The sequence below is a fragment of the Octopus sinensis genome, unplaced genomic scaffold, assembly GCF_006345805.1.
Source record: "Octopus sinensis unplaced genomic scaffold, ASM634580v1 Contig10850, whole genome shotgun sequence".
In the NCBI taxonomy this organism is placed as follows: domain Eukaryota; kingdom Metazoa; phylum Mollusca; class Cephalopoda; order Octopoda; family Octopodidae; genus Octopus; species Octopus sinensis.
The window spans coordinates 155,143-170,640 of record NW_021832227.1 but is presented as its reverse complement, the minus strand read 5'-3'; the positions used below and the strand labels follow the sequence as shown (position 1 = coordinate 170,640).

Here is a 15,498-nt window from a genome sequence, read left to right as displayed (position 1 = left end):
TTTAGTACACCCCGACAGACAAATTCCCTGCTTCCTCGAGACTCATACTATTATTTCCCGCAGGGGGGCCCATAGGATTAGATTTCCATAAATAGCAAAATCTGGCATACAACACCACAAGAAAATAACGTGCTTTTTTAAAATTATCGATTATTATCATATTCTTAAGAACAAAAAATCAATTTCTAAAATAAAAAGCAATTGTTTTAAGTAATCTTTTGTGGGTTCCTGAAAGATTAACAACAATCCTGAACTATGAAGAAATTTATTTCTTCATCGAGAATTCAAATCGGCAAAAGACGAACATTTAACTAATTTTTTTTTTTTTTAATCTTAATAGTTTATTACAATGAAAAGAAAATGGAACAAGAAGTCAGCTACTAGCCGCAGAGGAATAGAGAAACTGTTCCCCCTGAGTACGGCTATTGAGACGCGCGCTCAAAAAGCCGATTGACCTCACGGGGGTCGTTTCTAATCCTCCGAGGTGACGGCCTCTCTCGTGAGAAAACGTAGCGTGGCTGGGCCGAATGTGCCTGATGTTTCGACTGAAACAGGCACAAAGAGGAATCTGTCGGCGAGCGAGGCGTACTTGTCTTTCTTCCGGGTCTCTGCCCTCCTCGCCGCTGTGCCAGCTTCGATCGCGGACGCGAGAAGGCATGTTGACGCAAAAGTGTCAGAGCATGTCGCGTCCCAGACGATCGCTTTGCCGCACTGAACGGGAAGAGCGAGACGCCGTCCGGCCTCTTCCATCGCCCCTGTTAAGGCCAGAGGGCTCCAGCTGGCACGGGATGCCGGTTGCCTCGAGCAGACGCTTTATTATGGAATTAAGCTGTCCGTGCCTGGGTAACCTCCCAGGGCATTTGCGGCAGGAGAGCGGGTGTAGACTTTGCGGTCTATATGAGCCCCGCAACGGCATTGGTGAGGCTGGCAAATGTCCAAGCCGAGTCGGAGAGATATTCCGATTCTTAACAGTCTGGGTCCAGGAAGGTTCCAGCTGCGGGGGAAGGATAGGCGTTGATCCAGGCGCCAGTCCGTGGAGATGCTCCAGACAACAGACAAGCACGCGGTGTTGGTCTCCGTGAGACAGTAAGTACCGGAAAGACTGAGAGCTGCTGATCTCCGTCCATTCGCGCATAGGCATAGGTCAACGGGGTTTTTAGCCGAATCTGTCCACAACGATGTGCCGTATGAAAGCTCTGAGTCCGTGAGCGATCCAGAGGGAGGAGGAAGGATCTGATTATTTACTACCATTAATCTTTTAAGTCAATTGACGTAAATTGAATAATTATAAATTTGATCAATTAAATAATTTATCTAACACAGCGGTTCTCAACCGTGGTCCCGGGACCACTAGTGGTCCCCAGAAAATTTTAGTGGTCCCCAGGAATTTTCGAAAAATAAAAATATATTAAAGTTAAAACTAATTGTACAATTAAGTATAAATCAAAAACATTGAAATTAATCAAGCGGTTTTCAATCGTGGTCCCCAGAAAATTTTAGTGGTCCCCAGGAATTTTCGCAAAATAACAATATATTAAATTTAAAACTAATTGTACAATTAAGTATAAATCAAAAACATTGAAATTAATCTGATTTGATTAGCGTGGTTTATCATTCTAGTTATGGTTAACAAGAATCGTCGTCTTTGGTCGGATTCTTACGTACAATTTGGATTCACTAAATTCATTGCCCCAAATAATGAAATAAAGGCAAAATGCATGATTTGCCATAAAATTTTGGGAAACAATTCACTGAAACCTTCTCAACTTAGGCGCCACAAAGAGTCTGTACACCCAGAAAATTCCTGTTGAAGACCCAATTCCAAACTGGATCGTTCAACCTTTCTTGACCTCATTTAAAGAATATCAGGAACTCAATTTTCAGCAGAGCTTGATTGAACTTCAATGTAATCAGTCTGCTCAGATTATTTTCAAATGTACTTCATTATTAGATTTTTGGTATTCTCATTAATAATTACTTTTTATTGTTAGGTGTCAGATGGCGAAAGAATTCCCCATTTTGAGTAAAACTGCATTGGAATCAATACTTGCATTCCCCACTACTTATCACTGTGAAATGGCGATGTCGTGTCTGACTTTTCTAAAAACAAAATATAGAATAGACTACGGGTACAAGATGATATGCGAGTAGCTTTGTCGAACATAGAGCCTGATATAAGTAAAATTATTCTGAGCAAACAAGATCAGAAATCTCACTAAATTACTATTAAATTTTCTGTTATTTTCATAATGTTCATGTTATTTTTATAATAATATTCGAACAGTCTAAACCTGGCCCTGGCGAGGCCAAAAATTGTGCGCTAATACCAAAAAATGTTTATTTTATTAAGGTGGTCCCACAAAATTTTATAGTGCAAAAGTGGTCCCCAGTCTAAAAAAGGTTGAGAACCGCTGATCTAACACCTTAACGAATAATTCTTTAATTAAATTTAAAACAAATAACAATAAATTTTCATTAAAACACACTCAAGCACATAAGTCAATCCCTATCACAACGTCCATCCAGCCTAATACTACAAATTATAGTCCCAGCTTAAGACATACGATGAGGTAATTGTCGGTGGGGACATATTTCCGTTATGATACTCAGAAATGTTATTCTCTCCCACTGGCTCTTCGTACTCCAACATTATTGGCTGATCAAGGGAGACCCTTGGGGAAGTCCCTTCATATTCTAAGAATAGAAATCGTCTTAATTAACCACAAACCTGGGAAATGGATTTCTGATTCAGGAAATTTAATCTTTGATGGTATAACTGGCACAAAATTGTTCATAAAATACTCTCTAAAACTTTCTCCGTTCACTTGGACACTCGAATCGACTCTGTCAGTATCTGGTGGACAGATTTGGACATGTGAATTGTCGGAGGACAACGTAACTGGTTGGATTTTGATCTGAAATTGCTTGTCGGTGGAATTTCCAATGATTTTTTTCGAAAGCTCAAGTTTCGCCAAAAACTGATCCGCGGCCACAAGACATTCAGGACGAATAAAAGGCCAAGTTTCGTTTTTGGAGGGAATTGGATGGCGGGAAAACATTTGTCGAAGAATTTTATGGTTTAAACTTCTAAAATTGAAGTTTCTGTTAATTTTGGATTACTTTTGGCCAGATCTTGACATTTTACTCAGCGCACGTCTCACTTCGCTCTTAAATCTCGACGGCGTGATTCTAAAACATGATTTTAGCATTTTTGAACTTTAGAGAGGTATTGAGATGTGTTGCTGCTGTGCAAAATGAGTTAACGTTATTGGATTGGTATAGCATGGCCTCTATTGACTGGCTATAGCATGCCAGCACCGTTTCTCGTGTTTTAGGGTCCATATATCTAGTTTTGTTAAGATTGGTCAATTTTATTAGGTAGTATGGCATAAAGACAGTACATACCAAGTTGGGATCAATACTAAACGTTATAGTAGTAGTAGAGACATCTATTATGAAATTAATATTTGTGTTAACCATTTATTAATATAATAAATTAAAATTATTTTAAGATTTATATTTTTATTAATTCAATTATAATAAATGAGATAATTTTTTATTTAAAATCATAAATGAGGAAACATTTTATTTCCTGTTATCTAGTCAATATCTATCATATTTTATCAGTTTTGAACAAAAATTTTTTCAATTCCAATAAGCTACCCTATTTTTCTATCTGAATTGAACTTTCTAAAATACATAATTCTATTTATAGCATAAACGTCCGCGTAGCTAGAAGCACGAAGATGTCTAAAATTTCTTTTCTGCCAGCCACACAACTTTTTTTGAAAACAAGAGAGAAAATAAGTTATTCTAATTAATTCCGAAATTGAATGTCTAAGTCTATTCCGAAAAAGTCTAAAATATTCCTAATTTTTAGTTTTCTGGCAAATTTATTAGCATTAAAAATGACCTAAATTCAGAATTGTAGGAATTTTATTATAATAAATAAAACAAATGAGAATACAAAGATATTTGCTCATTTTTGTCCTTTTTAATTCAAATTTGATTAATATAAACAATCTTATAATTTTAAATCGTTTTAAATATTACAATATAGCACAGAATTGTAGATATCATGTTTTTATATACGGAGTGTGGACCCGTTATCGACGACTCACTTGAATTAGTCGTTGAATCTGAGCAACAGTCACTTTACTTAGGGACGCAATTACTTGGAAACAAATTTGAATCATAAAGTAGTTAAAAACATATTTTTAGTTGGTTCCTAAAATCACATCGAACTGAATAACTTATTTGGGTTAATAAATAACGAAGAATTCGTCACAGTTTTTTCAAGTTTGATTTCACATTTCATGAACGAAAAAACCAATAAAAGTAGAATTTCTGGAACCCCTACATTCAAGCCTAGCACATCCACTGGCTTGTGTGTATTAATTATAAGGACTCGATTCTCTTCAACTTTTCCAAAAAGTCAATCATTTCCATTTTCTCACTTCTTCCTTTTGTTCACCTCTTTCAACGGCGAAACACTCAATCTGACTCAATAGTCTCAATGTAAAAAAGTAGGCCAAAAATATACGTACTTAGTGAAGAGCACTCACGATGATTGATCGAAAGATGAGAATGTTGTAACAGCGGTCGGTTATGACTATTTATCTATTTCTTGGACAGAACGATTCTTAGTGGGTAGATTGGTCATGAAATGGACTTGTAGAGTAGAAATAGTGTGAAAATTTGGGAAGTCTCAATAGCAATATTTCTGTATGGGTAAGAGAAGGCGATTCACATTTTCAACGCATATCGAGGATCAGTGTATTGAGTTTAATGCGAGTAAGAGTTCTATGGGTCCATGGAACTTTAAGAGCAATACTCTCAACTGAGGTAATGCCATAGCACTACAAAAAGTCAATTTGCCTGGTGAAATCTGTTCCGTTCAGTCAAGATTACAGTATGTTGGGAGTGAGTTCTAAAAAATTGATGTATCTCTTACATTAGTACTTGGGTGCCAAATGTAGGCACTCATCTCTTTTCCGTTATTTCCCGGAATTGTCAGATGGTCGCTTGAAGTCTCTTGTCTTATACTTTTTTTTATTTTTGGTAGGATATTGATCCCAATGTAAACACTATGAAATTCTGGCTAGTCACAAAAAATATAATTTTATTATTTTTAATGATAGTCATAGAATATCACATGTGCTATTGTGAGGAACCGTTCTTGTTTCTTCTCTGCTATTATCGTAGAAAATGGGCTTTTGGTCGGTCGAATCAACTGCAATGGTAGCAGTGACCATGGCTGTGTAAAACTCAATATCACACTCCTTAAGGACAATTCCAAGAGAGGATGCCACGAGGTGAGCAAATATTATTTCGACCTACACAATATCAATCCGATTCGACCGAATGTCCAGTTTTAGCTGAGCAAGTAAAATGAGTGAGGTCTCGGTTATCTAAAAGTAATTTGACGTCTGTGTTATTTATCGATCTGTGAACAATGTCATCTAGAACAAGTCGTTTAGGTTTTTACTTTTACAACCAACGATGCAAAATCGAGGCATTGAACTTGGTTCAAAAAACGAGGAAATCCGCCGGTGCCAAACAACGATGTTGTCGAATGAAGACTTGTTTGTTATGTCATAGGCAATGATCACTCCCTGGGTTAATATTAACTCCCAAAACAACGTTTGTTTCAGAAAAGTAGTTTTCAAAATTTTGTGAGTCAATTTCTCGTCCAGAAATGTCCCAAATGTGCATCGAGACGTCGTAAGCTGCGGGAATAATAAATATAAACTACAGGAAACTACAATTCTTCGAAAATGATTTGCAAACCCCACTGTTGTGCACTCAGTCCCCGTAAATCTGTTATTGATCAGTCTTTCAATTAGGGCAGTCTACAACAAGGGAATGCGTAGTCTACCTTCCCGACATTTGGGTCTCCAACAACGACAATTTTTGTGTTACAAGTTTTTTCCATGTCTTCCACTTCATCAAAAATGTCTTTAATACTTTCCAACGTTGGTTCCATTAGTTAAATTGATCAATCGTGGCAACAAGAGAACTATTTGTTTTATATGTCCACATTTAATCAAATTTAATAATTAAAAATTCTTTGGAATGCCTTTTGAATAGGTATAATGAAATGAGGACAATAAATAGAACAGGACTATCGGTAGATAATAATATTCGCAACGAGGATACAAAGAATTATGTTCTAAACAGAGTTTTAAATAAGAATCAATTCTTTTAGGAAAACTAGCAGTGGTTCCTGTTCTTCTGAGGCATTAAAGATTTCGTGAGGGATTATTTTTTTCTAGATAAAAGTTTTTAAAGTTGCGATTTTTGAGCTTGTATAATATTTTGGCGCAGTTACTGAGAGTCTGGTCATTATGGAAATATAGTTCACAGTCCGATTTTTAAAGAGTTTTATCACTTCATCGCCTTTTCCGAGCAACTAAAGGGGTCTGTCGGAAAGGCGGTAAATATCATCACAAAATACCCTGTTACACTAAAATCAAGGTCTTAGCATGTTTCAGCAACATTTGAGAGTTTAAGCAACTAATATTTTGATCGATCGTTGATTTCTATCTTTTCTTTGATGTTTCTGAAGCCTAATTTTGCGGTTTCCATTTTTCTTTAGAATTTTTTGTATTTTTGAGTCGTTCTTCGATGTTGCCGAAGATTTCTTTTTTGACGTGAAAACTAAATTCAAAGAGTTCTGTAATTTGAGTTGTTTTTAAAAAGATTCTGCATATAAACATGTGGCATGGCTGTTGAAAAATTCCTGATTTAAAGTCTTATAAAACCTTGAGTGGATCTTCTAATCAAATCCATTTTATTTTTTAAATGAATTACATACTATTTGTCACCAAGTAATAATTGTTACAAATTACGACAACTCTAAAGGAATAAAAGTATGTTTTTTACGAACAACGTGAATCTGTTTCACTTTCGTTCGAGAAAAGAGAGGTCGTCTAATTTCTTCGCGCTAATTTTATATTACCGGAATCGACTCGATTAAGTTAAAAGTTTTCTGTTGTCGAGAATCCTGTTTATTTAGAAGTACTTTTGTTATGTAGAATAATGATCTATTTGGTTGGTCGAAGAAACTTTTTTGAAAAAATTGGAAGTAAAATTTTGACATAGATCGCCAGGTTACTCACAATAAAGCAATATATATTCTAAAGAAGTTGAAACTGGAATAACTTAAAACTAAAAAAAACCACACCATGTAGAGGACTCTGTTGTAAGAATATTAGTTCTATGGTAATACAATTTTAATTTGTCTATATTATGTCACAGTCCGATAAAGAAACACGCCGTTAATGAAACGCCAACATCAAATTGACAAAAAATCATATCGAAAAAAAGATAAATTAATACAAATCGTCATTGGAAATGATTAATTAGTTATAAATGTGCCCGTCCATAGAATGGACACGCCGTTAAATGGACACTAGGTGCTTTGAATAGGGTAACAAGGCAAAGTAAAAAAATATATTTATAAAATGATTTTAAATTTTAACATAATTTAAAATTAAAATTGAAATAACTTAAATTTTCCATTGAATCTCATAAAATAATTTATAAGTAGACCTTAATAGAAAAAGTAAAATCAATGAATACTGAACGCTAATTTGGTTTAGGTTGTGAAGGGGGTAATAATTTGACAGATCTCATTGCTATTTCTCGTTTCAATCTCTAAAATTAGGTCTTCTAATCACAAATGAACTGTGCAGACAGGCTTGCTCCTTCAGAAGATTCTTGTTTTGACATTTTAATACATTATGAAGCATTTAGAATTTTTTCTCATTATTCTAAAATATCAATTATTAATTTTAAAATATTATTTTTATTTATGAAATCGGTTTTAAAGCACATTCTGCTTTGGCATCGATTTTAATTTTTTAATTGAATATATTTAAACCCAAATACCAGCGCAGGAAACGTTCTTATACGTACGTTCTTATACGTATACTCTGCGTGTATAGAACCCTTCCTGATCTATGGATCTCAAGGATGGTTCGGAGCTGCGAAGGAAAGAAACATATTGATCTTTTGGAGAAAACGCGGAGATATGCCATTAAACTGGCACATGGCTTGGACTTAAAATCCAAACTAACCCCAGAGCTGGAGGGATCGGTACGATCCATTGAAAAACTGTTGCATCACTTAAATAAATAGTGGTGCAAGGGGTCGTTATTTTTATCGAAGGGACATCTGGTGTCCCATTAGAATTGACCCCAATCAGCAAACAAACTTGTTTCTTCCGTCTCCTTGGTTTCGTTTGGCTCTTCTCTCCCCTTTTAATCTAGTGACGAGTTTGTTACATAGAAAATAAACATTTCAATTCAATACCAGCGCAGGTATTTGTCAATTTATAAATTTTTTATTGACAAAATCAATTTTTTTTCTAATTTGATGTTGGCGTTTCATTAACGGCGTGTTTCATAAACGGACTGTGACATATTATTTGTCAGTAAAATAATGACTTTTAGAAAGTTAAACCTCTGAAGTTCCCAATAAACAAAATATTTTAAAAATATTCGAATCTCTTATTACAGTATAATTTAGATGTTATTCATACTCAATGTAGCATAGTCCTCCCAAAACACGACAGTCATTTGTAAAGCGCAATAATCGATGTCTTTTTAGAACAGCTTTCCACTCTCTTATTTATTCAGGCGGAAGAGAAAGAAATAATAGTAGTCGTAATGTTTTTCTTTTACATCAATATTGAGTCTAATAGGAAATGCTTAAAGATTTTCCACAATTACCATTCGTAAAAAAACTACGTGGCTAAGGTGGTGAAGTGCCTCTTTTGCACTTATGTCTTATTTGTATTCTTTACTGATTTCTCCTTTCCTCTTAGATTTTTAAACTGCAGAAGACTCAGTTATAGTTATAAAAAACAACAACTTGCCCGAGATTTATATAAATACAATATCTCTGTCTGCTGTGCACAACAGACAAAAATACAGTACAATGAAATTGGTCGACTTTCTCTAATACAAAAAAATCAGACTACAATCTGAAAATACAATTTTACCTGAAAAACCAAACTCCGCACGCAGAGAGGTAAAGTATTAACAAAAATAAAACTACAAAAATCTTTTGTTAAAAAAGAAGCAGAAATACAAATTTCCGAACGTATAAAACACGAAGATAGACTAAAAATGTTTTAAGCAATTTTCCTCTTCAACAGTAAGAAGTGTTTGTTTCCTATCACTGTCCAGGATAATCTCGGCCGTACCGTTACTGAAGACGTCAAAAAGTTTCATACTTAGATTCTTTTCTCAACATGCATCTGAAACTGACCACACGTCGAAACTTTTGAAAACTGGCAAATCCGCATCAACAGACCCAATAAGTGTCTCGGAAATTCAACAAGTCATTAAAAAACTGAACACTTTAAGATCTGCAGGGCCAGACAATATTCCAGCAGAACTTTTAAGACATGCTTCAATACGTCTCTCCATGAAGACAATCTATTGGGAAAAAATGACTAGGACGGCAATACCATGAAATGCTCGCCTCAATGCACGGAACTTATTTCATAGCTTGAACAAGTATACGATTTAACTGGTGAACTACTACGTTAGCTTGATCGAATTCGAGCCGAGTGACTCCGATAAAATGCGATTGAGGATAATTTTGCTGTCTGATTTTTAATGTCCTGCATAATTCTTTAATTATTGATTTTTTAAACTATAATCCATTATTCGACTGCAATATTTTACATTGTCACACTTGTAAAATATTTTCCTTAAATTCTTACTAAATTCCACTGTGAATTGGTGTTGAGTTTCGGCAAAATAGCGAATCTAATTTTAATTTAAGTTAAAATCCATTTTCAGTTAAGGTTTATATTTTCTAGCTTCACACAAAACGTGTTCTTTTCCACATTTCTGAAGCTGGTGCTTGACCAAATTTCTCCCAATCAAAAGTACTAAAATAGAATAAAACACAATAAATCATTTCTTTGCGCGAACAGAGTCTAGATTCTGTGGAAGACCCAGAGCGACATTTTCGACCATTTTAAATAAAGACCTATTGAGTGTTAGTCGGCGAATAAAGTCGGCGGAAAATTTGGACAAAGAAATTGCGCGCAACAATAAATCCCAGTTGAAAGTAACAGAAATAATATTTGAAAACAAGGCAAAAAGGAGTTTTAATTAACTTTATGTTTTCTCGGACTGTGCCTTAATAATATAAACTAATTGAATGGATTAACTAAATAGAACTGTACTAATCATTCAAAAAGATACTTAAAGCCCAATTTTAATGAAAAAAAACGAAAATATTTATTTATAAACATTAGTCCTCTTTAAGAAAAACTCCTCAGCCTCTCGATCGACATTAAAAGTTCTATGGCCTTCAGACAAAACTTAAATTAATAAACCACAAAATACATCTCACACCAGGAAGTAAATCATTCATTCCAGCAGAATCGGCAGTTCCATTTTTTGACGTTTTCTTTTTTTTGGCAACTTCGTTCTTCTTGTCTCTAACAGAAAACTAAAAAACGACCACAAAACTCAGATCCGAGTTCATATTCAGTAATTGTCGGTATTTGAAAAAACCCGTCGTCGGGATTTATTTTGGAGGTGCCCATTTACGGAAAATTTCCATCATGGGATCCTCAGTCACTCTACGCTTCTAAACAAACTTAAACAAACTTTGGCTTATCGTCAGAATCTTTTGGCTTTTTTCCTTGTATTTGAGCTAATCTTTTCTTTACATATTCGTTCCTAAAATCAGAAATAATTACGTAATACATGTCGGCATCCTCGTCTCTGATGTTTGATTGGCTTGTGAAGGTTGTTCCTATTTCAGGGGGATCCTCGTCATAATGTCGTCTAAATTAATGGCATTTTGTGTGTTAAATACATTTCCTTTCTGAGTTGATGCTCCTTTGATTCCTTTTGGTATGATATGTATTTTTTACTTTATTTATGCTTGATTTATCAAGAGTTTCAAGTTGAATTGTATCTACGCCGTGCTTTCGTTTTCGGGATTCAAGGATAAATTTGGCAGCAGAAACAACGTTACTGATATTTTAAATAAATATTCAATTTGAAACCTTGTGTTGTCTTGATCACTATCTGAGTCGTATTCTATTGTTGTTTTACGAATACAACGTCCCATGACACACTGAAAAATAATTCAATTATTTAAATTATTAAAATTATAGTATAAAATATTATCAAATTAACATATTATGGCTCTCAAAAATCATTTTAAATGTACAATAAAAAACAACAATCAGTCTCTCACTCCTACCAATCCTAAGGCAGGGTTAACAAGCCTCTGGATGAGAGGAACTAGATTTTTTGAGGTCTTTCAGTACATATAAAAAATCCCCATTAAAAACAGCTTTGTAGTACCTAAATAGAAATGAGCGATATTTTATCAACTCGAAACTATCGGACTTTGTGAATTCATTTGTCTAATTTTTGATAGAAAGTTTGGGCCGAGAAAACGATACCAGAGTCCAAAATAACAGACTTTTATTAATTAATGTATCAATAAAGAGTATCTACTCGGTATGGATCGATGGCAAAAAGAGATTTGAGATTCCTTTGTAAATAACCACCTTTGTTAAAAGTATTGTTAAGAGATGGGCTATAATCCTCCAAATTGATCTGCGAATGAATTGTTACGTAATAATTTCAAGAATAGTCTTGCTATTTCAAAATCTTTACTGTTTAAGTAGACCTGAATAAAGTGATTTTGTAAACAATGAAAACGACTTTGATATGTGGAAAAAATTAACTAGAAAACGTGTATAAGTTGACTTATCAGTTTAATATTTTTAATATTGATTAATTAATTGATTTTAGAAAACTCGATACCGGGAGAGGACCTCAATTTTATTGCTAATTTGGACAACCGCCAAATCTTCATTCGACGTCCAATGATCATTTAATACATTAGAAATTTCTCTTTTTCCAAAAATTCTGGAGTTATTCTTAACGCTGTCCAGTTTGTGTGTCTAAGAAGCTTTTGGAAACAATGTCTTTGATAAAATCGATTAGTGCAAAAAACATAGGCGAGATATACAGTATGGTCCAAAAATATTACACCCCTTGTTTTTTTGTCGAAAAAATCTTATATCTGTTAGAATAATAGATTTATTTAATCATTTTTTATGAATTATATCTATTTTAGAGTTTAATGAATTTTTCATTTTGTAGAAAATCAAAATGAGTTTAATTATACATATATTTAAAAAAATTAATGAATTTCAAGGGGTGTAATATTTTTGGACCATACTGTATATCAGCGGTTCTCAACCGTGGTCCCCGGGGACCACTAGTGGTCCCCAGAAAATTTTTAGTGGTCCCCAGGAATTTTCGAAAAATAAAAATATATTAAAGTTAAAACTAATTGTACAATTAAGTATAAATCAAAAACATTGAAATTAATCAAGCGGTTCTCAATCGTGGTCCCCAGAAAATTTTTAGTGGTCCCCAGAAATTTTCGAAAAATAACAATATATTAAATTTAAAACTAATTGTACAATTAAGTATAAATCAAAAACATTGAAATTAATCTGATTTGATTAGCGTGGTTTATCATTCTAGTTATGGTTAACAAGAATCGTCGTCTTTGGTCGAATTCTTACGTACAATTTGGATTCACTAAATTCATTGCCCCAAATAATGAAATAAAGGCAAAATGCATGATTTGCCATAAAATTTTGGGAAACAATTCACTGAAACCTTCTCAACTTAGGCGCCACAAAGAGTCTGTACACCCAGAAAATTCTTCCTCACATGAATATTTTAAAGTCAAAAGAACGAAGTTTGATTTACAGCCAAAGCTTGAGTGGTTTAATAAATCTCAAGATAAACCGAGATTAGAAGCATCATATGCTGTAATTTTAATTTATATCTAAAACAAATATGTCTCAATGATTATCGCAAAAAACAAAGCTGCACATAATTCTGGTGAAAAGTTAATCAAACCAGCGGCTTTTGAAATGGCTCGAATTTTGTTTGGTCCGGATGCAGTTACCAAACTTAAGGACATACCATTCAATTTCCCGTAGAATTTCAGAATTGTCATCCGATATCCTGAAGCAATTAATTGAAAGAATCAATAAAAGTAAATGCAGAATAAGTATTCAATTGGACGAGTCAACTGACATTTCTAACGTCTGTCAGCTTGTGTCCTATGTTCGCTTTGTTGATGATGAGAATATTATTGATGAGTTTTTATTTTGTTTGGAGATGGATGGACACACTCGTGGAGAGGACATCTTTAATATTTTTGACAATTTTATGAAGACGAATAAAATCCAATGGGATAAAGTTGGATCTATATGTACTGATGGTGCACCTGCGATGATTGGTCATCAATCTGGACTTGTTACTCGTATTAAGGATTTGGTTCCTGATATTGTTACAAGACATTGTGCATTGCACAAATATGCACTTTGTTTAAAAACTATGTGTTCGTCGTTAAGAGAAACACTAAACACTATTGTAAAAGTGATAAACTATATTCGATCTCGACCACTTAATCATCGAATTTTCCAAACTCTTTGTGAAGAGTTAGGAAGTAATCATTCTATACTACTTTATCATTCTGAAATTAGGTGGCTTTCAAGGGGGAAAATCCTTTCGAGAATTTGTGAACTTTCTCCTGCGATCTCTTTGTTTTTGCGTGATAATATGCAGCATGATTGGGCCGATCAATTCGATGATTTTACTTTTAAATCGAAAATGTATTATCTTGCCGATTTTTTTAACATTTTAAATGAGTTTAATTTGTCAATGCAGGGTAAAATTTTTATTAATTTATTTAAAGGTCTTTATATATCAATTGTCGAAGTCAATCAAATAATAATGGCTTTTAAAAAAAAGTTATTATTGTGGATAATGAAAATAAAAAAAGGAATAACATCAATGTTCCCAATGCTTGAATATCATCTCGGACACAACCCACCGGATAATGTTCTTCTAAGTCTGATAATCAAACATCTGGAAAATCTCAAGACAAAATTTGATGATTATTTTCCTGTTGAAGACCCAATTCCAAACTGGATCGTTCAACCTTTCTTGACCTCATTTAAAGAATATCAGGAACTCAATTTTCAGCAGAGCTTGATTGAACTTCAATGTAATCAGTCTGCTCAGATTATTTTCAAATGTACTTCATTATTAGATTTTTGGTATTCTCATAAATAATTACTTTTTATTGTTAGGTGTCAGATGGCGAAAGAATTTCCCATTTTGAGTAAAACTGCATTGGAATCAATACTTGCATTCCCCACTACTTATCACTGTGAAATGGCGATGTCGTGTCTGACTTTTCTAAAAACAAAATATAGAAATAGACTACGGGTACAAGATGATATGCGAGTAGCTTTGTCGAACATAGAGCCTGATATAAGTAAAATTATTCTGAGCAAACAAGATCAGAAATCTCACTAAATTACTATTAAATTTTCTGTTATTTTCATAATGTTCATGTTATTTTTATAATAAATATTTGAACATGTCTAAACCTGGCCCTGACGAGGCCAAAAATTGTGCGCTAATACCAAAAAATGTTTATTTTATTTAAGGTGGTCCCCACAAAATTTTATAGTGCAAAAGTGGTCCCCAGTCTAAAAAAGGTTGAGAACCGCTGCTGTATATAGACGACCTGATAGATTTGCAGCGTTTTTGTACATATAGAGACTCGTTATTATTACACACAGATAACAGAAAGGAATTTAAAAATAAATTAATGATCAAAATGTTGACGGAATTTCGAGTCAAACATTTGTTTAGTAGATCACGTGCTCCATGGATTTAAAGTCAAGTCGAGAGGTATAAATACAAATGATAAATTTAGATTTGACTAATCAATAAAATGAATTTCTTCCACATCCGCATCCAGCCGATAGTTTAAGAAATGTCTCATTAATTTAAAAAAGATTGTTTTTATTTACAATACGTCAATACACGGTACAAACAAATTGAAGATTTTAGGAAAACACTGCAGGTCTATTTTATATGTTTAAAACAAAATAAAAAAATTCCTCAGGGGGAATACCATTGCTTTTTGACATTTGATCGTTGTTTTTGTTAATTTGGATCTTGCATTTTTTGAAACAAAAAATTGTGGATCACTTGGCAACCCAGTGCAGACATATGTTCAACAGCCATTATGTCAGAAGATATAAGAAAGTCGTGAGAGGTATTCATTTGCACCTCTGTGAGTAGCATGGAATCAGCAAAGTAAAATAATATAAAAGATACTCAATTCAGTCAATCACATCTACACAAAATGTTGAAAAACCTACTTATTCTTTGAAATAAGAAATTAAACATCCTTGTTTAAAAAAATTAAACTATTCTCGTCAAAATGAAAATCATTTCTCAGGGCCGCCTGAAACAGGTCAAAGTTGAGAATTGCTATAAATAAGAGCTTTTGACTAGAAAGTTGTCTAGCCTCTAAAGCACTCAAGTCAAAATAATTTCACTGAGACAAAGTCGTTTACAAGTTTTTCAAAACTACATAAACTGATTTGGAAACAGAGGATAA

At 33.8% G+C, this 15,498-nt stretch overlaps 1 protein-coding gene across 1 annotated transcript; it reads right to left on the bottom strand.

The window, feature by feature from the left end:
- Positions 1–2,499: 2,499 nt before the first annotated feature.
- On the bottom strand, positions 2,500–3,296 carry LOC115228633. Its single transcript, XM_029799178.1, has 4 exons — positions 3,121–3,296; positions 2,729–3,087; positions 2,565–2,694; positions 2,500–2,533 (listed from the first exon to the last, which is right to left on the bottom strand). Exons 1-4 carry the CDS (start codon positions 3,207–3,209, stop codon positions 2,500–2,502), a joined length of 612 nt encoding a protein of 203 aa, XP_029655038.1. The 5' UTR covers positions 3,210–3,296.
- Positions 3,297–15,498: the final 12,202 nt, after the last annotated feature.

What these genes read in the sequence shown, in the direction of transcription:
- LOC115228633 (XM_029799178.1), bottom strand. Translation starts at nt 3,209, where the DNA reads ATGCTAAAATCATGTTTTAGAATCACGCCGTCGAGATTTAAGAGCGAA. An exon ending in ATGTCAAGATCTGGCCAAAA is followed by an intron (nt 3,088 to 3,120) that starts GTAATCCAAAAT and finishes CTTCAATTTTAG; the next exon opens with AAGTTTAAACCATAAAATTC. An exon ending in CCACCGACAATTACCTCATC is followed by an intron (nt 2,534 to 2,564) that starts GTATGTCTTAAG and finishes TATAATTTGTAG; the next exon opens with TATTAGGCTGGATGGACGTT.